The sequence below is a fragment of the Phaseolus vulgaris genome, chromosome 7 (genome assembly GCF_051622355.1).
Source record: "Phaseolus vulgaris cultivar YP4 chromosome 7, ASM5162235v1, whole genome shotgun sequence".
Classification (NCBI taxonomy): Eukaryota; Viridiplantae; Streptophyta; class Magnoliopsida; order Fabales; family Fabaceae; genus Phaseolus; species Phaseolus vulgaris.
In genome coordinates this window covers 9537261-9563436 of record NC_143504.1, presented here as the reverse complement: position 1 = coordinate 9563436, position 26176 = coordinate 9537261, and the positions used below count along the sequence as shown (strand labels likewise).

Sequence of the window (26176 nt, the reverse complement as noted above, 5' to 3'; positions counted from 1 at the left end):
ATTAGATAGTTTGACTAGACGATCTGATTAGATGATCAATTAGATAGTCTCTTTACCCGCTACAAAATGAGTTCAACTCCATTCAACCCCCTTTTGGAGCCAACTACACCTACAACAATGTACTTACACATATTTGGATGCTTTACAAGCATCCACTAAGTTTAAGTTACTTAAGGTTACCACATTGAAGTTTAACATATTGTATGTTTAGTTATGTGTTGAATGTGAGAAAGAGGCATCAAAAGCATATCCCTTGTCTTGTAGAATTACCTTGTTTGGTGGAACCTCAATTGTCTCCTAAAGTTACCGTGACATTTTCCTATTTAATTATGATTGATTTTAAATAGTGATAATAACTAAATATGGTTTAACTCAATTGGAACGAGTTCATTTGTTTGGGGTTTGTTCTTTAAGTAATAAACTTCATAGTTTATATAAAATCAACATTGGTCTCTCCAATCAATTACAGTTGCATCCATGGTTATCAAACTCACGAGTTAACTCATTAACTCGTCTGAGTTTATGTTTCTACTCACTCTTTCTAAGTTAATTTGGAAGCAAACTCAGTAGTCTCACTCTAAAATCAGGTGAACTCATGAGTCTGCCTTTGAGTTGGAGAGTCCAAGGGTTTTTCTTTAAACCCAAAAAATTCCATTTGTAAACGAAAAATCAAATAAACTCACCTCTTTTGCTCGCGTTAGGGTTTGTGGGCTAAAGTCACTAGGATTTCGTCATTCATCGTGTTCGTGGTTATATTTTCGTGGTTTCTCACGTCGTCTCTTATTGTCATTGACACATTCATGGTTGCTTTCATATCAGTTATGACCGTGTGGTGATCGCGTTGGTGGTCACGTTTGTCTCGTGCGATGGACGTGTTCTTCTCGTGTAGTGGTCTTGTTCATCTCGTGTGGTGATTGCGTCGTCTAAATTGTGATCTATGGTGGTTGCGTTCGTATAGCACGGTGGTTACATCATTTTAGTGTTGTGTTTGGGAAATTTAGGACAAACACATTTGTAGTTTTTTTAATAGGGGTGCATATCCACATGTTTTTTTTTTTTAAGTTGGGGTGTGCATAACAATTTTTTTAGTTAAGTTGGAGTGCATAAATTGCAATTTGTTTTGGATGAATATCTACGTATTGGAGAAATTTTTTAATTGTTTTTTTTAATTGGAAATATTAAATCAATACACATATGTAGATTATGAAAATTTAAAAAGAATAATTTCATTGTGATTTTAATTTCAGAACATGTCATTTTTTAAATTCATGAAGTTATATAATTCTCATTCATTACTAAGTGTAGTTATTTTAGTGTTGTTGACTTATTTATTTTAACTTCTTTAATTAATTATATTATTGAAATATTTTTTTATATGAAATAAACTCTTACGAGTTTACAAAACTTTCAGAAGTTTACGTAAACTCTTGAGTTTGATAACCTTGATTGCACCTAAACATTGCTCAAGTTGACACTTGTCACAACTTCTTGAGCTTCTCTCAAAGCCAACTCCGTCACTTGCATATTCCATCTCTTTGTGTGAGAAAATTTTGTCTTTGAATAATGTTCATAATATTATTATTACTATTTGGAATTATCTTTGTCTCAATAATTTATTATTAAATTTAATTTGTGTATTTCATTTTTTGCATAAATGATAAATTTACACATGTCACTTATTTTAGTAGTTTGGATTGATTGTATCTCACCATGCATTTTTCCACTTACGATGTAAATTGTTAACGACCTTCTTCTCATGCTTGTTTTCTTTTAATTGTATTTTTTTTTATGGAGAATGATTGAACTTGTGGAAGTATGTAAGAATTGGAGTTATGAACCATGGTTGTTTTGGAGTAGATGAGTGGAATAAGCCTAGTAAATAGTTAGGGCAATTCACCAGGAAATGTCTTGGCTATAATTTGGTAGCATAACACTCATATATTTCTAATATAATTTTATAAGAGGCTAGCACACTTATTTATAGTGATAGGGTCAGTTTAAAAGAGTGTCAAAATTCAAAAATTCAAATTCAAATTACAATCCTAGATCCAAAAGAGCCAATGAGAGTGTGTCAAATAGAACTCATGTTTTCCATGTGCCTTGATCCTCTCAAATGAGACGTTAACAAGTGTCACCTCTTCATTAGTTCAAATCATTTCCATGTAGGAAGTGCCACATGGCAAGTCACACTCTACGTGCCTAGTCACACTCTCCATGTCTTCTTCCATGTGTAACACATGTTAATTTTGTCCTCATTTTGTGTGCAACTCCTCTTGGGCGTCTAGGGTTTACATTGGACTCAAAGAAACCCAAATGTAACCTAGATGGTTTATGACATGATATTCTAACCCTATTAAACTCCTGACCCAAATACAAGGTCCAAAATCCCATTCTAGTTGGCCCAAAATACAATGCTCAATTATTCTATGTTACTAGGCCCAATACATGGCCCATGAAATACAAAACCACTTTATACAATTAAAGAAATTAATGTTTTCCCCAAAATGATGTTGACTTGTCTCCTCTGAGGTCAGCTGAGACTCAATCTTCTTGTGTTCTTTTGACCAATGTTGTAGTTGATGTTGGGATGACTTTGAGGTCTTTTTGGATATGTTTTATTGCTCTCTTCATCCTAGAGTTGCCATCTTTAGTGGACATACACAAAATAAACAAAAGTCCAATTAGGTCTATATATGCAAGTAAATTCTTAAACAAACTTTAGGTCTTCATCCTCTTTATTTTGTGAGTATTTGTGACTCGATAGTTTCCATCAATTATAATGTTAGGAAGTTCATATATTGTGCTTGTGACCTTCATGTCCAACTATGAACTTGCATACATGTGAAAATAACAAATAACATAATCAATTAACATAATTTAATCTATTATATTAATATACATAATCAATTATGATTGTACTTTTAATTTTCATGTCTAAATTATAGAAAATCCATGCTTATCATAAGAATAACATATTAATTGATTATGCTAACATATATAATTAATTATATATGTAACCATAATCGCTTATACAAACTAGGTTCACTAAACAAATTTTAATAATTGTAGAATGCTTTATGTATTTATCATTTTGTAATTTTCTTTTAACAAAACATAGATATTAAAATTACATTAGTGATGTCTTTAGTTACATTGTGCAAATATTTCCATAATTCATAAACCATTAAACTTTTATAATCTGTAACCAAGATAAATTAAAATAATTATATAAAACTACAATTATATAATTTGTCCATCCCTCAAAAAATTAATAGTTAATTATATAGTATGTGATGGAATAAAAGTTTTAGATGTAATTTTATATTTAATTAATATTTAAATATATATTAAATGAAAATTATTCATTAAAAATTAAATATAACATTATTATATTTTTAATTAATCATAAATATAATAAAATTATATATATTTTAATGTATGTTTTTCGCTCTTATTGAGCAAATAAAAAAAATAGTTTAAAAATCGGTTTAAAAGTAATATTTGTTTTATAATTTTATAGAATTGTTCCAAACAAATTTTCATTTTAAAAATAAAACTTTTCAAATTCGATAGGTATGGATAAAGATGGTCTCAATCAATTTAATTGAATAAAATAGAAAAAGAGAAATTTGGGGAAAAATACATTGAGATTGGAAGATTCTCCTTTGAACTCCCATTTCTTCTGTCCGTTTGCGTCTTCTCGCTCAGATCTAAAATCCGGAAAACCACATACTCTCTTTCTCTCTCTTCCTTCGAACGGAACTGCGACGATGTCGAGTGATAGCGACGAGGATGAGCTCCTACAGATGGCACTGAAGGAGCAAGCGCAGCGAGATCTCAACTACGGCAAACCCTCCAATTCACGCAAGCCCGTCGCTAACTTCGTCCAACAGCCGAAGAAACCTGCGCCTCCGTCCAAACAGTCCAAAGGCAGAGTCGCCGACGATGACGACGATTCCGAAGTCGAGATGCTCAGCATCTCCAGTGGTGACGAGGATAACGCCAGAGATCCGGTTGCCGCCTCCAAGACCCGAGGCGCTGCCGCCACCGGAAGACCGGCGCGCGAGGACGATCGCACCTGGGACGGCGAGGAGCCTAGTCGCTGGAAGCATGTTGACGAGGCTGAGGTAATGCGATCATCGCTTTTGTCTGTGCTTTGCATTTTCGACGCACTGAACCGAATTAATCTAATTTTATTCTATTAATTAACTAATTAATTAGTAGTCTTATTACTTTCGAACCTAATCCCTATAATTTCGATAGGATTTATTGCTATAATCTATAAATATTCGCATACTTCCTCGTAATGCAAGAGGAAAATCTTAGGAATATGAGATGGCAGTAGATAAGGTTGATATGGAAACATATCATAGAATTAAAAGAAAAGAAGAGGAGACATAGTAAACCCTGAAATATATTGATTAATAATATGCAGATAGACATAGCTCATCGTCATACATTTAGATAACAAGAGAAGTTACTGAACTATGTATGCACTAACTACCTAATCGGAGAAAAGTAGTATGAGCAACAGGTGTTGCAGATAACCCTACTTGTAGGTAGTATAAATGCTAGTGTATCTTTACTCTTGAACCCTTTCAGTTATGTAAACATTGGTTCAGTAGAACCTATTCGAAGGTTTTTAGACTGTCTAACATAGTATAGTCTTAGTAGCATGCCTAGTTTTCTACAGTGTTTACCAAGATTGAAGCGTCTTATGCTGATGACCAGTTGTGAGCGTCTTATGTTGGTGCTTGTGACCAGGCGTGGGCGACATTGTTCATGTGTGCACTTGTGCAGAGTTACTTAGGTTGGCTTTGCCTATAATTAGAGGGATCTTGTATTGTCAATAACTTTATGCTTAACAGTCAATTAGTTAAAGTTGTTACAAAACTGATAGCTCAGAGAGCGATAGTTCACTAAGAGGTAAACTTCTAGTTGTAAAATCTGTTTTCATAGTGAATTCTGCTGTAGGTTGAAGTTCGTTAATGCTTCAATTGAACTATGGTATCTATTTTCTGCTTGTGATCTTCTACCTCCTTCACCTCTCTTTCTTCATCTTTTGTTTGCGGTAAATTCTGTTCAGATATTGTTTGTGTGGTAGACGATCTTGCTGTAAACTTGTACATTTAAATTCACAACAAGTTAAAGTAACTACAATGTGATAGTTTTGAAACTGTTCGTGAAGTATTAGTTTCACTTTTGATTGTTTTTGTTTACTTGTGTTTTGCAACTTTCATGTTCCGATGTTAGACCCTGATGTATACTGTGTACTTGAAACAGTAAATAATGTCTATATCAATTCCTTCTTTTAACAAGTTGTTTAATGTCTATCGTGTTTCATGGAATTTTGCTTTATCTGCCATTCAAATAACTTGCAATTGACAATTGTCTTTCATTTTGCTACAGCTAATAATCTGTAGTGGAAAGTCTGCAGGCAGTATTAATAATATACTAATAACATCGTAGATCCTATTATTGATGTGCATGGTATAACTAGGCTGAGATTATGCTTGCCTTAAATGAAGTGAGTTTAGAGGGCTATGTGCCTGTTGAAAGAGATTAGATTTGTAGGTATCTTATGTTTTATGGGATATATTTGGTCTGTCATTTGTGTTTTTCGTTTCCTTATTTTTTTGTTATTTATAGTTATTATTCATTATGATAGTATACTAAGGTAGCTTTTGGAATATGCTATTCACAAACTTGGAAGTTTGAGATTTAGGTGCTCTGTTCATGAAATTCTGTTTATTATATGAAAGTACTTATGAAATTCTGTTTAATTTAATGTAGTTGGGCTTCTTTGACAGCTTGCACGTAGGGTTCGTGAAATGAGGGAAACAAGAACAGCACCTGTGGCTCAAAAATTTGTGCCTCCACCAAAATTTGAAAATAAAGCTTCTGCAGTGGCTAGAAAGGGTCTTACCTACTTACAGTCATTCCCTCGTGGCATGGAATGCGTTGATCCACTGGGGTTGGGGTAAAGTTCATTTTGATGCTTTTCTTACATTGTTTTTGCTCTTTTCCCCTCTATTGTTGTGTTATTTCCTGGAGACTTATTTGTGCTGGCATTTGGCAGGATCATAGACAACAGAACACTAAGGTTGATCACTGAGTCTTCACATAGTTCTCCCAACACTGACAAGGAAATTCTGGAAGGCAACCTACGTGGTAATTATTTTTATTTGTTTGATGTTATGTAGCATATTTACTTTAGGAATATCTACCTTTATAGTTTTCTTATTTTTCCATACATAATATACTTTTTTTCCACAAATCATGTCTTGTTACAAGATTTGATAATGAGAAAAGAAATACCCAGGAAGCACTCTTACTACCATCCAGGACACATGAGGTCTTGTTTTGTAGTTATCATTGATATTTGATGCCAATTCATTGCAGTTCATTACTTGTCATTTTTCACCGAGTAAAGGTTTTGTTTTAGGAAGGTAAACAGTACCATCGGACAGTAATTTTGGTACTGAATTAGAATATGGATGAATTTGTTGGTAAATGGTTTGGCCTGTGAATTGTGAAATAATTTATTGATCGGAATATGATGTTTAATTGTTAGAAATCAGAGTTGAAAAGATGAAGAAAAATGGAAGAAATCTTAGTCTTCACATTTCACCTAGGGTCCTTAAGCATCATGGCTTTGAGTGGAATCATAAGTTTTTGCAAGATTCTCTAACGATTTCTGTTTCTTTAGAAACTTATTATAATTTAAGGATTATAGGACTGATCACATTTTGGGAGTTAAGTAATCCACAACTCAGGACCCAAGGAAATTAATCAGCCATCAATAAATGGACACGAGCAATAACTGGGATAAATTAAGGAAAGGTCCTCTATAGATCAGTGTTATTGAAAACAGCCATGGGGGATTTCAGTGGTGGACTTTCTGCCAGCCGTCACAACATGGTGGTGGTGAATTGTGTTTTGCATGGTGGCTGACAACAACCGTCTTGGGTGTTGTGGAGTGGTGGTTTGGAGCTGCCATGGTGGAAATCATGAACTGTGTGACATTGGTGTGCGGAAGGAAGAAGCCTGGGCTAATGAATATTGGATCGACCCAATAGTGTATCTTTTTGAAACAAAGGGTTGGACCTTACAGCCTGAGCAACTACAAAAAAAAAATAAACCTAACGCACCCCAAACTCAGCCTCAACCCCCATCCACAACCTCCACTTGTTCACTCGCTCCATGCTGTCACAGCCTCCTCTGGTTCCAGCACAGTGGTGCTGCCGTTCCACTACAGCACTGCTGTCTCTCTGCAGCCGTCTCGCTGTCACTGTCCTGTGGTCGCAGCCACCTCTAGTTCCACAGCAGGTCCTCTTTTTTTTTTTCCTTTCTATTTCCTCTTTGTTCATTGCCACCCGTGCTCCCTTAATTTTTTTTCCTTCTTTTCCACTCAATAATTATTTTCTGAAAAATATCTGAAACATTTAATCATCTACATTTCAACAACCCCAATGGCAACTGAACAAGGCCGTTCAAGAACATCTAACATATAATTAGAAATTTAGGACTTTTATCTTATATTTTGTTGTTATTTTAAGTTTAGAACTTGAATTTGGAGGTGTTTTTGATTTGATGTTATTGTAATTTGAATTTCTAGACATCATATTATTATTAATTATATGGTTTTGCTTTTATTATTTGTAGCATTACCATTATATTTCTGCATTTTTTAATTATGTATATGTATATATTGTAATTTTTTACTGCAATGCTTCCGCCATAACCTGTTATGATGACTTGCGATATTTTTTCATAAACGATTTTTGTGGTTGTTGATATTTTCTATTATTCAATACCGATATAACTGCTATAGATAAAATTAGTAATCACTTACAGTTTTGTATGATGAGATTATGTTTCTCTTAGGTGTTTGGCTGATGGCTATTTCAAGAGTTCCTATTTCTGATTTGTTGGGAGACCAGCTACTTTTATGAGTTTTCCATCTTCTTAAGTTCCTTGGTGCATTTAAATTTCCTGAAGGGTGTACCCATGGTTTATTTAGAGATCAATATTTTCCTCCTTGTTTTATCTAAGAAATTATTATTAGAAGATGGAATTTGATATTCAAAAGATACTTGTGTATAAAGAAAGTTGGCCATGATGGATTTGGAATGTTTTAGGAAGTATAAGCAGAAGGATATGTGCTTGTTATTGTTTAGTTTCATCTTTGTATAAGCAGAAGGATATGTTTTGGCCATTATTGTGAAGTAAAGTTACTTATGAGTCTCAGTTAAATAGTAACTGTTTGACAGCCATATCAGCTCTTTACATAGTATAGTTGGTTAGAATTCAGAATTCTTGCACCCTATATAATGGGGCTTCACCGTATCTTGTACTTAGAATTAATAATACAAATCATTTCTCAGTTTCATTTGTTAGAATTAGTTAAATTGTTTGAATACGATAACCTATCTTTTATAATAGTTATTTGTGACCTAGGTCTTCTCTTTTTCATATCTTGTATTGTATCTATGATAAAAGAAACTGTTATAAATATATGTATTAGCTAAGAGATGAATCAATCTCTCCTTAAGCATTCTTTCCATATTTTCACTCTCAAGTTTGTACTAGCTCTTCCTGAAATCCCCATCCTGTTTACAATTTTCTAAGTTATCATTGACTATTTCCTTCCTTTTTCTCCTTTGTCTCATCTGTGTCCTCTATTAATATTTCTAAAAACCGTACACAAAGTACTTGTTCATCTTGGATGACGACAAACCATGATTGTTGAAATGCAAGCACCAAAATTACTCATGGGAACTTGTTCCTCTTCCATTTGGAAAGAAGACAGTTAGATGAAAATGAGCTTATGCTGTTCAAGATTAGCGTTCGACTAATGGATATTGTGTTTTCATTAAAGACAATATTGTTCATTGGAAAACAAGAAACATGATGTGGTTGATCAATGTAGTGTCGAAGTTGAGTAGAGGGTGATGACATCACTCACTTGTGCACGTGTGTGGATAAAAAAGTTATTTAAAGAGCTGTGTTTTGTAAAACCAGACCAATGTTGTCAGGATTGCCAGTTTATTTGCATACTCGCACAATTCAGTGAGTTTGGAGGGCTTGTCGAGGTGACTCGGCCGACAGATCGGAGTGAGGCGCCGTGCAGCTTGGTGGGTGGGAGGATTGACAAAGGTTGTCAATCGTGACTCGTGCACGGCCATTTCTGGCCATAAAAAATGGAACTTGGTTGCTCCAGCGGATATAATGAGGTTTTGCAGCGGCGACACAAGTCCAATGATCTTGTGCAACGACTTTGATGGTTTTGTGTGGTGGCGGCGGCGGCGGCGGCGCGCACGCTCCGATGAGCCTATGATGGTGGCGGAAAATGAAGAAATTAAATGGGATGGTGTGCGGCGCATAGAAGTGAAGAGGTGCTGGCCAGAAATAAATCCTAAATTCAGAAAACCTAATTCAAACATTTGGGCCTTGGCCCATTTTTAATATCCAGCCCATTACAACCCTAATTCAAATTAAGTCATTGAAGAAGTGTTTTATAGCCACAAGAGGAAGTGAGCAGCATTATTAATTTAAAACCCTAATTAAACAAGGTTTATTTGGGTCTTACTTGGCCCATTTAAAATATTATAAGTTCCCAATGATTCTAATTCACACAGACTTCTAATCTTTTCTTTTAAGTTATCTATAAATACATATTGTAACAGTGTTAGTAACTCTTACGAGTCGAGTTACGATCTTTTATCTCCTTTCCGATCCTCTTACGAGTTATGAGTTTGACAACATTGAACTAGACAACTATTCACATTGTTTGCAATTGTGCATTTCATGAGAGAACTGAATACATAGGAATTGATTGTCATTCTATTTGAGAAAAGATGTTGTTAAAGGAAAATTGCACAGAATTTGATAGCATCAATGATTAGCTTCCAAATTTTTTGACCATGTCCTTGAGAGGACCTCAAATTCAATTTTTATGTTCCAAGCTTGATACCAGTGTTATCGATACCAAAAGCCCTATATGAAATTTTTTGGAAGCTATAACAGGTTATGGTGGAAGAATCGCTGTAAAAAATGTTTACATTTAGATAATTAAAAGGTGCAGAAATATGATTGTAATGCTATATAATCATGTCTGGAAATTCAAATGGCAATAAAATAAAATCAAAACACCACCAAATTCAAGTTCTAAACTTAAAATAGCAACAAAATATAAGATAAAATTCCTAAATTTCTAAATATATGTTAGATGTTCTTGAAAGGCCTTGTTCAGTTGCCATTGGGTTGCTGAAAAGTAGATGATTAAATATTTTAGATATTTAGAGAATAATTATTGTGTGGAAAAGAATAAAAAAAAGAATTTAGGGATGGTGGATGGCACTGAATGAAAAGGAAATAGAAAAAAAGAGGTTTAGAGGTGGCTGCAGCGGTGTGATGGTAGGACAGGAGGACAGTGGCTGTGGGACAGCAGCAATCTGTAGTGGGACTTCAGTGCTGCCATGCTGGAACCAAAGGATGCTACAGCGGCATGGAGTGTGTGAACCAGAGGAGGCTGTTGGTGGCTGCGCTAGGTTTTGTACTGTGAATTATTTTTGACAATTATTATATCCACTAGTTTCTACCTACTATTGGAGCAGTATGGATAGTTTGTGTGAGATCTTTGGTTCAAACCTCATTCTTGTTGGTAGTACAGTAAAAGTTGGGCAATTTGGGCTTTTTTTTTTGTATGAAGGAACAAGATACAAACGATGTGATCAAGTTGAGTTCCTTTGATAGCCTATAAATGAATAATAGTTGGGAACAAGGTTTTATAAGCAAATCTGAGATCAACAAACAAATAATTGGCTCAAAATAAAAAAGGGAAAACTATAAAATCAGAATACCAAATAGATGAAGAAGAAAGATTGAAGATATTAAAACAAATGAGGAAAAAAAATGTAGAAAAAGAAGAGGGAGGCTCAATGACGAAGAAGACTCGTTCGTTCTCTATTGCTTTCACATCTTAAGGTTCTCACATTGTGGGGAATAAGAAGGTTTTTGTTTGCAGAAGAGGCTTCATTCTCATGTGTTCAGGCTTGGGTTATTTAAAAGTCGGCCAAGCCTGAAATTGTGTTTTTTGAAAATAAAAAAGTTGAAAGCCAATAAGTTGCATATTCCTCTCCAACAACCACGACTCCATGTCCATGGTTGGCACAAAAGCATAAATGCTGGAAGCTGCTATATCCTTCAAAATAGCGGATGGCTGGTGAAACTGCCATGCACCGCCGTTTGATAACATTGGTTACAAGATGTTGTATGTTTGATTTGTGTTCTCTTTCTCGCTCTTGTTTCTGGTTTAATTATGTGTAATCATTTGGGACCATCTCTGAAGGAATGGAATGAGGATTGCGTACATTTTGGAAGGAATAAACATTCCTCTTTTTGCAAAGTTGCTCAAAAGCACACTGTTTACTCATTGATTTTCTCATTCCCACTATCTTAACTCTTGAATTCTCCCTTTCCATTTGAAGATCAGAAGCATGTTTTGAAACATAATTTTATGGTGTCATCTCCAAACACGTGGGCAACATTTTCTGCTTGCTTGTCTTCTTTGTGTCATGTTTTTTTGATGGTGTCTTCTTTGTTAAAAACAAAATGTGGTTGTTAATCCCCGTGGATATAGTCACAAAACTGTACACACAAGTACTTACCATACCAAATAATGGTGTTATGAGATGTAGATATAAATGGGCATGTTGTCAAATGAGTCAATACTTTACAAATATAGCAAATAACCCTTGGCTTAGTATCACTTAGAAAGATTGGTGGAAACCTAGGAACAGCTTTCTTCTTAACTCTATTTTGTATTTTTGTTTATGTGCTTCTTCTTTGAGTGTTTGAGGTTGATAGCATTTTTGTTGCCATTATACAGAAAAATTGCTGTATTTTTCGGAGAACTTTGATGCAAAGCTGTTTTTAGCACGGATACACATGAATACCAGTGCTGCTGATCTGGAGGCTGGTGCAGTTTCTCTGAAAACTGATTTCAAAAGTCGTACTGAGCAGAGAAAGCAGTTGGTTAAAGATAACTTTGATTGCTTTGTCTCTTGCAAAACAACAATTGATGGTATGAACTTATTTTTGCATAGTATTCAAACCTAGTATAACCTTACAAAAGTGCTATTTTATTCTTGACTGTCTGACACTTCTATAATGCTCAAACTCTTATTCATTCTTTCTCAAGATTTTCTTATTTTTGATGTGAAACATTTTTTTCCAGATATTGAGTCAAAGTTAAGACGAATTGAGGATGACCCTGAAGGATCCGGGACTTCCCATTTGTTTAATATTATTCAGGAAGTTAGTTTGCAGGCTAATCGTGCTTTGAAGCCTTTATTTGAGAGACAGGTGGCTGAATTATTCTAGATTTTATTGTGACTGCTATTATGGATTTCAAAATAATTTATTCATGATTTCTATGAATTTTGTAGGCTCAAGCAGAAAAAATTAGGACTGTCCAAGGTATGCTGCAGAGGTTTCGAACGCTTTTCAACCTGCCAAGCACCATCTGTGCCAGCATTAGTAAGGGTGAATATGATTTGGCAGTTAGGGAGTACAAGAAGGCCAAATCGATTGCTCTACCCTCTCATGTACGAAACTTTTATATTGATGTAGATTTTTCTATTGTGCCCCTTATTTGATTCGTAAACCAAGTTTGATAAGTTTCCATGAAACTCTAATATACATGCTCATACATTTTTTATTTAAAGTTTCATCCATCCATTGTAGCAATAAAGAATTGCATCCATCTAAGCATTTATTAGTTTACAGGTATATCATGTTTGTGAATTTTTTCTGGTTCTTCTAAGCATCTTTTACTTCCTGAGCTTTACTAATCTTACTGTCTCAAATCAGATTCAAGTAGGTATACTAAAACGTGTTCTCGAAGAAGTTGAGAAAGTGATGAATGATTTCAAGACCATGCTTTTCCAATCTATGGAAGATCCACAAATAGATCTGACAAATGTAAGTTTTTTTTTATTTCTTCAATTTAATTTAAGTGCTAATGTTCAAATGAAATGATTTGCCCAGAAGCATTCGACTATAAACAAGGTTGCATTTCAGTATGCAGTACCTTTGATATTTCTGACCTGTGACATTATTTCTTGTGCATCTTGCTTAGCAGAAACTGATTCATAACACTGCATGAGTTAGTTGTGCTTTGGGCCAATTTAGAATGAATTTTTGTTACTTTTTGTAAAGATAAAAGCATAAATAAGAGGTGATGTTTACTTGCACAATGCAGATAGATTTTTTTGTTTGAAGCATCACCATTTTATCTCCTTCGTTCTGTTTTAGCATAAGATTTAAAAGTTTATTGAAGCACATCTTCTTGGACATGCCACTGGTAGTGGGCTTGTAGCAAGGTGTTTGGGTTTGTTTGTTGGACTTTACTCATACTAGCTTGGAACAGTTGTGCAGGCATTTTTAAGAAATTGCATTATGTTTGGAAATAAGATGGGTATGATTTATTGGATTGAATTTTGAAGAAAATACTTCAGTGTGTGCAACATAATTAAATTAAATCAAAACATATTGCTTATGTGATAGACTACTTAGTACTGAGGCTACTTATTCTTTGAGTTTGTTGTTACTGCCCTGCCTTTCAAACCATGAAGCTTGGACACCTCTCTTGTTTGAAGTGACACAGGTGTTGGATAAAATTCTGGCATTGACATCTCTCCTGTTTGAAGTGTCACAGTATTGGGCAGGTTTCTGACATTAACACCTCTCTAAAATGTATTAGGCACTTCTAATTATGTATCCAGTTAAAAAATTGTAGGTTGACATTCCTGAGCTTACACCTCTATATGGACACTGTTATTGAAGAAAAAAAAGCGTGGTTTTAACTTTTTGAAAAGTTAATTTAAATATAATATAAAAATAAGAATAATGTCTCTCACTTCCTTATCATAGAAAAAATGTAAGATTTAGCAAATTGGCTTGAGAAGTTGAATATGCCTTTCCTGAAACATAATGTCTTCTTGTTTTGGGAACTTTTTGTGAAGAGACTAGCCCTTTCTTTGGATGGATGCATACATTTCGGTTGGGGGTGTGTTTAAAAAGCACGGTTTTAACTTTTTGAAAAGTTAATTTAAATATAACATAAAAATAAGAATAATGTCTCTCACTTCCTTATGATAGAAAAATTGTAAAACTTAGCAAATTGGCTTGAGAAGTTGAATATGCCTTTCCTGAAACATAATGTCTTGTTTTGGGAACTTTTTGTGAAGAGACTTGCCCTTTGTTTGGATGCATTAAGAAAAAATAGTATAAAAAATTTCATTTTTGATGTTAAACTTGTTTTTATAATTAGTGTAAAAGGTTTACAACATACCTATTTCTTTCCACTTTCTTTTTCAATAATCCAACCTAGTAATAGGAAAATTTTCCACTTTCATTTTATTTCTTTCTGTCTAAGCAATACATGTTTTCTTCTGTATTTTCCATGTATTTACATCCTTTTAATTTCCTTCTCTTGTTTTTTTTTTCTCCCCATTCTATTCATTCAAGCAAACCATAAGTACTCACATTATTATATTATGTCTCGTAATTCTTTTGTGAGGCTCACCATTATAGATTAAAGGTTAATATACAAGACAAGGGCATTGATATTGATTTTTTGATAAGATAAAGGTACAGGAGTATACAACTATTGAATATTAATTTAGATCTGTTGTCATGCACATATTTTTATTTATTTGGGTTTTTGGAAATTAGTCGCTTCCAATGTCTGAGTTGGACTGCATGCTTCATAATACCAAAGTGGTTGTCATTGTCATGTCTAAGATCTAAAGAGAACCTTGCTGCATTCTGTTTTCTTACGACTTGTCTTTTGAATTTTATGCTTTTGAGGATACCTAATCTTTGTGTAGGATACTGTTTTGTACTTGTTGAAGAATATTTAAGCTATTATATTGGTTCTTGTCAATATTTTACATGATATTGTTGTGTTCTAAATCACACAAGAGAAAACGGTTATGGACATCTTAATCCTTATAATTTTGTTGTTTGTGTGGAGTGTAGTAAAACCCACCTTTACTGACAGCATCATGGACTGGTGATATTTATTATGTTGATTAAGTTAGAGATGGATTGCAGTTATCTCTGGTTGCTAGGATGATTATAACACTTGGTTTTTCGTGTAGCTTGAGAATACTGTGAGGTTACTGTTGGATTTGGAGCCAGAGTCAGATCCAGTATGGCATTATTTGAATATACAGGTTAAAAACTCGTATCCATGCTAGAATGAAATATATCCCATTTAATTTCCTTATTTACTTATTTTTTGTTGACTGTATGCTAAATAATATTGAGTAGTAAGGATTGATTGTCAATTGCTAGAATGTTATAGTTGTTGGCCTGGTTTTTATAACATGGCAATTTGTACCTGTTATAGTTGTAGAAAGAAGGAAGGAAGTGATTGTATATAATCAATAATATGTAGATTATGTGTTAATATGAATGCTTTTATTTATTTCTGTACATATCTTAGACAACATACCATATGGACAACTCCCTTTCAGCAAAAAAATTCTTGGAGGTTGCTCCATGTAGACTTCATCTAGATCACCATGTATAAATGCATTTTTTATGTGAAGCTGAAATAGAGTCCAATGATGAATAATTGCAATGGGAAAAAGTTGAATAGATGTCATTTGGGCAGTGTGAAAGGAAGTGGCAATACTGTCTTGGTCATAGATTTGTGTGTACCCTTTGGCAAGTAGTCAACATTTGTAACGATCAATATTACCATCAAGTCCTGTTTTGAAGATTTCATATCGAATAGAGATAAAAACATTTCATAGTATATAAGTAGGTTCTAATATCACCTTATAAGCCGATTTTCTAAGGTTGAATTATGCTTAAAATTCACTTAAAGATGGTATCAGAGCTATTTAGAGTCTATCCTAGCGAGAGTTTGTTGGGCTTATAAGACCATCCACTATCAGGCTGATATCGAAACATCCATAAATATGTAGTTCCATGCATGAGTTGGTCTCGACGTGAGGGAGGTGTGTTGAAGATCCCACATTGATTAGAGATAATAATAATTCATAGTATATAAATGGGTGTAAACCTCACCTTATGAGCCAGTTTTGTAAGGTTGAGTTAGGCTTAAAGTCCACCTTCAAGAAAGAGTATACAACCAACCTAACAGTATATTTTCTAGTTGGAAGAGGAGCCAACTTCCAAGTGCTACTACTTTGAAGGGTGCATATCTCATCGATCGTCGCTTGTTTCCACTTTGGGTTAGATATTGGAGACTTAGAAATATAATATAAGATAATGAGGTCAAACAAGTGTAATGTTTGGTGGGAAGCTGATAGTAACATGAGTTTTGTATAGTGGGGACAAGGGTTACGAGTAAAATATAATAGTAATAGGCCAACCAATTTTAAGGGAGAATGGATTTGGTACATGAGATGGTGTCAAGGAAGAATCAAACATGATCTCCACTATATCATTATCTATCGAAGATGGGTCCTACTGGAATTTCATTTAGCCAAGGATGATGTTGATATACCAAAAGAGGTGCTACTAGAGAACAACATTCAAAGATATGACAAAGTCGTTTGGTGGTGATGAAAGAAAAATGATGTTGGTGGGAAAGTGACTACATATGTCGTCTTTAGAATGAACAACTCTATTATATAGAATAAACTCAAATAAAAGAGATGTCAACAAACACAAAATTGCTATGAAGATCAGGAAAGAAACATCAATACTCTTATGTACAACAATGATATCCCACAAAGACACATTTGAATAATTAAGGAGAAAGTTTATCTTGGCTAGGTGTGAGGTTAGATACAAAACATGTGGTACTAATAATACATGGAAGAAGATTGTATATGGGTAACAAGGATAGATGATAACATCTGGTTAATGAGACAACATGCTTTAAGGACAACATCCACCCAAAAATGGTGAGGAGGATGACTGAATAAGCATCTAAGTAGTTTAAGTAAGAAGTTTGATTTTGCATTTATCTACCTCATTTTGTTGACGAATATGTGAACACTAAGTTTGTTGAGCATACCATTGAATGTAGTGGATAAATATTCGCGAGCATTGTAACTACAAAGTTTGATTTCACTAAAAAAGTAAAAAGTATAAGAAACAATTTTGATCGATTCTTCATTAACCAAATCTAAATAGACCTAGAATAATCATCATTAGAGGTACCACAATATTTATAACTAGAATGGGTAACCATACGAAAGGACCCCAAGAGTGAACTGAAAGAAGGAAAAGAAGCTCGTTTATTAAGACTACAAAAGAAAGAACTAACACATACGTTTTCCTATTTGACATGATTCACAATTCAAAGTAGATAAATGTTTTAAACTTGACACCATCTTCTGTAATTTTGTCAACCTCAAGATGTCGTAATTGTGCATTAATCGTCATTAGAGAGACCATCGATGCACAATCCAAGGATGATAAATGCTAAATTTGTGGACACACCAGTGTATCTGAGTGTCAAACTTGTATTTGACTAAGAACCATATTCAAATCTTGAGAGAAACAAAAGGTTAGTTGGTAAACTAAATTATCTCATTGTGACTTTTCTTGACATCACCTTTGTAGTGAGAGTAGTAGGTCAATTATTAAGCTATCCTTGTCAAGACCATTGGGATGTTGTTGTACAAATCCTAAAGTATATTAAGAAGGCTCTTGGAAAAGGCTTCATTTATAAGATAAAGGAAATACTCAAATTGTTGGACGCTGACTGGGCATGGTCACCAAGCTATAGAGGCTCCACTTCAGGGCACTATGTTCTTGTTAGAGGCAATTTAATATCATGAAAAAGTAAAATAAAATGTTGTAGAGCGATAAAGTGCAGCAGCATAATATAGTGAAAGTTCTCATAGAGCTCAAATGGGCTAAAACGTCTTCTCATAGAGCTCAAATTTGGTGAAAGTTCCCAAATTCACCTTGTGACAACCATTCAACATGACATATTTCTTCTAATCTTGTGTTTCATGAGAAGACCAAACACATTGAAATTAATTGTCATTTTATAAGAGAAAAACTAGAGTTTGTGGACATCAGCCCTAGATTTCTCAACTCTAGTGAATAGTTGGCTCCCATATTCATCAAGTCAAGAGGACTAAGAATTGATTATATTTGCAGCAAGTTTATAATCAAGGTCCTGATCCTATATAATGAAGAATATATAGATTATATATATATATATGTGATTATATATATAATCATGTGTGTGTGTATATGTGTATATATATATATATATTACGAAGAACATTTTTATCTATAATCTCTTCTATGGTATTAATTCCTTTTTTTTTAAATACAAACAAAGCACTCGTGCTCTTTTTGAAACACATGATTTCAACTCAATATTTCTCTTTCCTAGAGTTCAACAGTACCTACTGCCCCTCCTAAGTTTTTCATACATTTAATTTCGCACCCTTTAGGCTTTAATTATTTCTAAACTTGTCATTCTCAGTTTCATTGTGTGATGGCCAAATTGTTGAGCCTTTTGGGTTTTTTTCTTTCACAGAATCAGAGAATTCGCGGTCTGCTCGAGAAGTGTACATTAGATCATGAGATTAGAATGGAAAATTTGCATAATGATTTGCGTGACAGGGCTCTTTCTGATGCCAGATGGAGGCAGATTCAAGATGAGAATGAATCTGTAAGTTTATTGTCATTAAGCTAGGATAAAATTTGGTGTCAATTTTTTTAATTTTGTTTTTTGTAACTATTGTCAGTCAGATATCAACAACTCCCCTATTGGTAATAGCTCTCCTGCAGTCCAGTCTCCCGCACATTTAACTGGTGAAGAGGTTGATGGTTTAAGAGGAAGGTATATCCGTAGATTAACTGCAGTTATAGTCCATCATATACCAGCATTCTGGAAGGTTGCTCTCTCTGTTTTTAGTGGAAAATTTGCTAAGGTATTGTTATTTGGGTAGAGGTGTGCTTGAGTTAGTTATAAAATTCTTTTTTTCTTCCTGAATTACATGATATCTGACATCTTTTATTTTTCTAGCTTCTTTTGAGTTTTTAATTTCTCTTCCTTGATAATCTAGAGTCTAGGCTCCATTACTTCTGGAAATGCAGTTATGATATTTTTTTTTTTTGTATTTTACCATTCTATATATTTTATTATAGTTTTGTTTATTTCGTAAACTTATCACCCATAACTACATCTGCCATATATTTAGGGGGCCCTTTTTTCTTTTTCCAGTCTTCCCAAGTTTCCACTGATTCAAACTCCAACAGTTCTGCAAATAAAATTGAAGAAAAAGCTGGAGATGTGAAATACTCGAGTCATTCTCTGGAAGAAGTTTCTGCAATGATATGCAGCACAATATCACTGTATGGAGTCAAGGTAATTATTGTGTTCACATGACCGAGCCTTCTCCAATAAAAATCTATATTTTCTGACTTTGCAGTTTCTTTATAGTATGCGTGGAGGATATATTTTCTATTTGTTTTCTCTGCAGACATTATATTTAATATCTTATTCTTTTTACTTTTTATTTATTTAGTTTAATCTATTTAATATCTTATTCTTTATACTTTTTATTTATTTATTTATTTAGTTAATCTATTTAATATCTTATTCCTTTTACTTTTTATTTATTTATTTAGTTAATCTATTTAATATCTTATTCCTTTTACTTTTTATTTATTTATTTAGTTTAATCTCTGAGTTAACATCATGTCAATTTGGGGATATGGGTTAGAAATGTTTGTCGAATTTTCTGGGTTAGATTTCATGGGTCCATAATGAAGGCATATAGAAAAAGAGGGGGCGGGGAATAAAAGAGAAAAGGACAAATGGGCCTCAAACAAGGCCTGCTAGTGTATGAGAGAAGAGAGAATCAAGTGGTGCAAGTTGCACTGGCTGTAGTGAAAAGAAAGAGAAGGTGGGCATAACAAAATGGACAGCTTGCTAGGAGAGTAAGGGGGATACAATAATATTGCAGAAAGAGGGAAGTGAATTCGAAGTTTCACTTTTCTTAAAATTCTCCGCAGTCTAATTTATAATAGTGGATTTTTCTCTGTTTTTAGCTATGTTTCAATATAAATACTCTTTTGTTCATATTCTGGTGCCTATCAGATTTTTCTGTCTGACTATAGATGTTCACAAAGAGTGCATTTTTTTACATTAAGACCTCTTACTAGAGGTAAGAAATGCTTTTGTCTTGTGGTATGGACAGTGTTTTTTTACTACCCTTTTGCCATTCTTGTGCTATTACGCTATAACAAAGTTTTTCTGTTAGTTCTTTCATTGTTTATAGTCTCTTGAATTTAACTTAGATAACTTGTTTATTCAGTCATATATATGTTTAATATTTTTTTTTTGAATATCTGGCTTGTATTTTCCCCCTCTTCTTTTTCTCTGTAGTCCCTTTTCTGGATATTTGAAAGCCTACTTTTTTATTATATAAAGATAAAAGCATGTACCTACATGTCAAAACTTAGTCTAGTCATTTAGAGATGCATAGAGAAACATGGTTGATTGATTCTACAAGTAGAATGTAGTCATGGTTTTCAATTTTTCCTATTTGTTTTGTGTGTTTGCTGATAGCCAGCCTCCTATTTGTGTAGGTTACTAACATTTTTCACGAACTGGAGGAATCAAATGTCCTCCGGTCCTACATGAGTGAGGCAATAGAAGATATATCTAAAGCATGTGCAGCTTTGGAATTGAAGGAAGCCGCTCCTCCTATTGCTGGTATCAGTTCTTCAAATCTAAAAGTTGTTGTCATTTATTAAGGTTCTGAGTGCATGTGTCTCTCTCTCTTTGTTGCAGTTGGTGTTATCCGAACATTGCAATCAGAGACTATAAGAATATACGTACTGAGGCTGTGCTCTTGGATGCGGGCATCGGTTGAAGAGGTTTCAAAGGATGTGACATGGGTTATTGTTTCAATTCTTGAAAGGAATAAATCTCCATACGCCATCTCATTCTTGCCTTTAATGTTCTGTTCAGTTTTAGCCTCTGCAATGGATCAAATCAATTCGTAAGTTTTTATATATTCATATGTATCTGATGCCTTAAAGTGAAGTCGGTGAGTAAAATGCAATTTAAACTTAACTTTTAGGTATTAGAGTATAATACTACTCTAATAATGAAGTGGGTGATGAGTTTCATTTTTCCTTCTTTTACATATGGGATGCCAATTCGTAGTATAATATTGTTTCCTTCTGAGTATGTTCTAAGGTGGCTGTCCAATAACACCCTGGCATTTATCTCAATTGCGGAGTTAGCTACATGAATCAGTGGCCACTGAATCAATTTTTCTATGATGTTTTATTGGGTTACTCTCTTAATAAAAAAACAACTTTTTAATTTGATCATTCCTTACTGGAGCTTTTATTGGTCTTCTCATGATGAAATTTTCTCGGGTGATTTTTGTTTGGTAATCATATTAGTCAATATTTTCTCATGTTAGAAAGCTCTTGAAGCCCATAAGTGTAGGCCTGTGGCCCATAGGCCTTTCTGACCCATGAAGATTATGTTATGGGAAAAAGCTAGCCACTTGCTCTACTTTGCTGAATGGCTGAACGATCCACATTTATTCGATTTCAATAGCCCACTACGTGGTGTTGGAAGTAAGGGCTGTATATATGAAATGGGAACTTAACTATGGGAAAATTTTTGCAAAATGATCTGAGAAATAGTTTTAAACCCATAGAAGTTGAATAAGCCAAGAACTATTTAAATTATATGTTGTTAGCATCAGAACTTGTGTTTTTAATTTGTAAGAACTCATTTTCTTGATTGTTACAGGGACATACTTGAAAATTTCTTTATAATTTATCTCTCAATTTTAGTTTTCTAGTCCACTGTCTTTGGAGTGAAGTTTAGCGTTTCTGTATATCCCATGGACCAAAAATGTCGAGATCTTAATTTGGATAAAAGACCCTGACCCCTACTTTACAATTATTATTTTTTTCTGAAAATTCGGGGTTAATATTTCAATGATGATCATCACTTCAGGATGCTTCAGTCCTTAAGGAACGAGGCAACAAAGTCAGAGGAAATGTTTATGCAACTTCAAGAAATTCAAGAATCTGTTAGACTTGCGTTTTTAAACTGCTTCCTGGATTTTGCTGGTATGTTGGATTTAGTTAATTTTATACCCAATAGCATACTTTTCCCCAGATAAATAAAATTAAAGAAAACAGAAGATAGTGAAAGAACATAATGTTGTTGTAGCACATAAAGTTTCAGTTTTGTGTCAGCTTCTGTTTAATTGTCGGGTAGTTTACAGAATATTCATATAAATGAAATTAAATAAAGCAAAATTAAGAAGGTAAAAGAACATAATGGTGTTGTAGCACATGAAGTTTCTGTTATGAGTCAGCTTCTGTTTAATTTTCAGGTAGTTTGGAGCGTATAAGTTTCGAACTTGGCCAGCATAGATTAGGCGAAGAGGGCTCCCTACCAAATGGATATATTCATAAATCAGAAAATACACCATCTGACCTTCATGGAGGTGTTGCTGATCCCCATCAGAAATTATTGATTGTTCTAAGCAATATTGGATATTGCAAAGATGAACTTTCATATGAGTTGTATAACAAATATAAACACATCTGGCTGCATTCGAGGTACTTTGTCCTTATTCTTCCTTTATTATAAAAAGTTATGGTAAAATATTGCAGAATTCATCAGGAATGCATGCTATTAAAGCTAACTGAGGTTTGCTGACTTTGTTAGGTTGCAACTTGCACGCTAACCAAGCTAGAAATTTATCATTTGGTTTGTTGTGACTTCACGTCAGAAATTTCTTAGGCTTTTTTAATCAGTTAGTCTTTCCTTTTGATGTTTGCTTGTCATCATTCATTCAATATGATAGTATGTATATATCTCAATTTTTTTTCTTTATGATTGAGATTCAATTTGGCTAGCAATTAATTTCAACTAATCAAATTATTCTCTTGTAACGGTCTTGTATATCTAATTTTTCCTATGTGACTGAGTGGTCACTCTGTTGTATATAATTTTCTATAAAGATATTATCCTCTTTGTATTTACGAGAGCATTCTGATTCCTGATTTGATTTTAATTCCAGCGGGAAGGATGAAGGAAACAGTGATGTACAAGATCTTGTGAATAGTTTCTCAGCGCTTGAAGGGAAGGTGCTTGAACAATATACTTTTGCAAAGGTAAAATGTGAAAAATATCGTTTCTGTTCAAGAAAATAACTAGGTTGGAAGTAGATGAGTATAGAGGCTGTGATGAGAGGTATAAGGGTGTTTAAGTAGTAATTACTTATTAGGTTTGTAAATTATATTTTTATATAACTAGGCTGGGTATTCTGAAGCAGGAAGATCAAGGATAGTGAGTTGTAACACTGGGCTTACTCATGTTTGAAAATTTTGCACTGTGTATGCTTGCTTTCACTATTCACCTCCATGATGATTTGTTGTGTTCTCATCAGGCAAACTTGATCAGATCTGCTGCCATGAATTATCTGCTGAATTCTGGCATTCATTGGGGAGCAGCGCCTGCAGTTAAAGTGAGGAGCTAATGACAATTGTTTGTATTGTAAATATGTCTTGTCATTATTTGTTTGTTTTTCTCTGAAATGAGTTTTAATTTTTCTTTCGGAAATGATGTTTTGATGTGATTCTCTCTTTTATGTTGGTCTGTTCCAGGGTGTCCGTGATGCAGCAGTAGAGTTGCTGCATACATTGGTAGCTGTGCACGCAGAGGTAATGATTGCATGAATTTGGGATTATGTATCCTACTCTTGTTTTTTTTTATAAAAGGTGAAGATTAATTTTATTTGGTGGAAATAAAAAAGGAAAAAAAGCATTAGAGTATATGATATCTTCCATACCACAACAAAATCTACAAAAAGTCTTTCTATCTTTGCTACACAGGCTACTTTAAAATACAGTATGCTTAAACACAACAAAGGCTATTGACTGACACTTTCAAGAAAATCTGTTAGATCAGAGATTTTTGGTTTCCACTGAAGATACTGTTAGATACATGATATGATTTGGTAGGGAATATTTGTAAGATATTTCCCATTATTAGGTTTATTCCTTATTATTGTATGTCTTCTTCATTACAAATATTCCGTATTCTTTTCATTGACCTAGTGCTAATGTTGTATTTTGCTGAACTTTTGCTGTAAGGTCAGTTTAGAGGCTATTTGTTTATAATGCATAGGAGTGAATAATTAACGTGAAGATGGAATTTTAGTCAAAGCGATCCTCGCTTTAGAAACCTAGTTCTGAAACTTTGCTTTTGTATTTAAAATTTAAACAATTGCTTCATTATATTTTCTTGAAGGTAGTCTGCTGAGATGCAATGTTTTTTCGTCGTAGGTTTTTGCTGGTGCTAAGCCTCTCTTAGATAAAACACTTGGCATTCTTGTGGAAGGCTTGATTGACACATTCATCAGCATTTTTCATGAAAATGAAGCTAGTGATCTCAGTGCCCTTGATACAAATGGATTTTGTCAGCTCATGCTTGAGGTAAGTTGTAGTTTTGGAAAAGAAAAATAAAGATGTATAGTATATATAACACCTTTGTACCCTGGGATCTGTAAATAATAAGGAACCATTAAAATGTGTTCTTTGATCGTTATCCTTTATTTTTATATAATATGATAAAACACAGTATGCTTCATGTTCTTTACCTGCACAGTATAAATTTAGACATGACCACGAACTTAAATTTTAGCTTAGATTGTTTGATTAATCGAATTGTATCTCTGCAGCTTGAGTACTTCGAGACTATATTAAACCCATATTTTACATCGGATGCCAGAGATTCCTTGAAGTCCTTACAAGGATTACTTTTGGAAAAAGCCACGGAGAGTGTGACTGATGCTATCGACAATCCGGGACATAATCGTCGGCCAACTCGTGGCAGCGAAGATGCACTTGATGATAAGCAACAAGGAACAAGTGTATCTCCAGATGAGCTCATTGTAAGCAATTAGTTTGTGTAGTTTGTTGCTCTTTTTACTTGTGGCATGTCTAAATACTGAGCTGAGGGTGGCTGAATAAATTAGTTATTATTTTGGTTTCAATGCTTGTGGTGGATGTAACGTTAATATAGACTTGTTTAGTCAATACGAAAATGAACTTTATTTTGTCGTCGGTTGTCTATGTTTGTGAAGCAGTTCTAATACATTGTTTGCTGAAATTTTCTGTTGCTATATTTACTATCTAAAGCTGTATTTCTGTATTTCAGTCTCTTGCACAACAGTACAGCTCCGAGTTCCTTCAACTAGAGCTTGAGAGAACACGCATTAACACAGCATGCTTTGCAGAATCTATTCCTTCGGGCACTATGCCAGAACCAACCAAATCTTCCTACGCTCCCTTCAGGAACTCGATGGATTCTCCTAGCAGAACCTACAGAGGTACCCAGAAAACCGGATCCTCAAATTTCCCTCGGCATAGACATTGATGGGTATAAAGTAGCACCTTTATTCTTTGTTTGTTTGCCTATTATGTATTTATTGTAGTATATTTTTGGTTTGGTAGTTAACGGAAATTTGTATTCTTTGCACTGTTACCTCTTTGTAAAGGTGGATGGCAATTACCACATATAACGAGTTTTGGAACATATGTCGGCATTCCCGTATCCTAACCGTGAGTGCAGTGAGTTGTCATTTAAGTTGAATGAGTTTTCTGGTGAATTAAGATAAATACATATAGCTTATCAATCATCTCGGCAAAGCCTTGCATTGAACAAAACCAAAATAATGGTGGCCGTTTATTTGACCGATCAAATTGAATGTAATGGTTCTCGTGAAATCTTGATTTAGATATCTGGTTCAGATTTTTCAACCCAATTTTCCGTACCAACATAAGCTGCACTTGATAATTTTTCGTGTAAATTTTAATGTGCACTTTGGATATTGATAGTTTTTTCTTATGAAATCATATGATTGTAATTCTTGAATTATCGTTTGACGCTTCACGACGAAGTTTTTATTATCACTATTAGTATATTGTATATAGATGGTTTTGATATTCATATTCTGTATTGGAAGAAATAATTTAAACTTATTTTGATGTTTGGAATTGGGAAGGAGAAAGGGAATAATAAAGTGGAATGAAACAACAAAATTGAAAAATTCTCCCTCCACTTCCATATTAATGAAAAGTGAGTTTTAACCTTTTAAAATTTTTAATT

The 26176-nt window shown here is 34.0% G+C and overlaps 1 protein-coding gene across 3 annotated transcripts; it reads left to right on the top strand.

Moving 5' to 3' along the window:
• The first annotated feature begins 3606 nt into the window (after nucleotides 1-3606).
• LOC137828924 (exocyst complex component SEC5A) lies at nucleotides 3607-25603 on the top strand. 3 transcript variants are annotated; one of them, XM_068635678.2, is made up of 21 exons: nucleotides 3607-4127; nucleotides 5811-5980; nucleotides 6080-6171; nucleotides 11894-12088; nucleotides 12242-12369; nucleotides 12453-12611; nucleotides 12877-12987; nucleotides 15171-15245; nucleotides 18551-18685; nucleotides 18762-18947; nucleotides 19241-19384; nucleotides 20611-20737; nucleotides 20816-21026; nucleotides 22007-22122; nucleotides 22392-22620; nucleotides 23085-23178; nucleotides 23454-23531; nucleotides 23671-23727; nucleotides 24352-24501; nucleotides 24747-24959; nucleotides 25226-25603. In XM_068635678.2, the coding sequence occupies exons 1-21, from the start codon at nucleotides 3771-3773 to the stop codon at nucleotides 25442-25444; spliced, it is 3246 nt and encodes a 1081-aa protein (XP_068491779.2). In that variant the 5' UTR covers nucleotides 3607-3770; the 3' UTR covers nucleotides 25445-25603. The 3 variants fall into 3 exon arrangements, 2 of the variants coding, with proteins under 2 accessions (XP_068491779.2, XP_068491782.2); XR_016523596.1 differs by having other exon boundaries at nucleotides 3609-4127; nucleotides 19218-19384; XM_068635681.2 differs by having other exon boundaries at nucleotides 3630-4127; nucleotides 5794-5980.
• The last annotated feature ends 573 nt before the right edge of the window (nucleotides 25604-26176 follow it).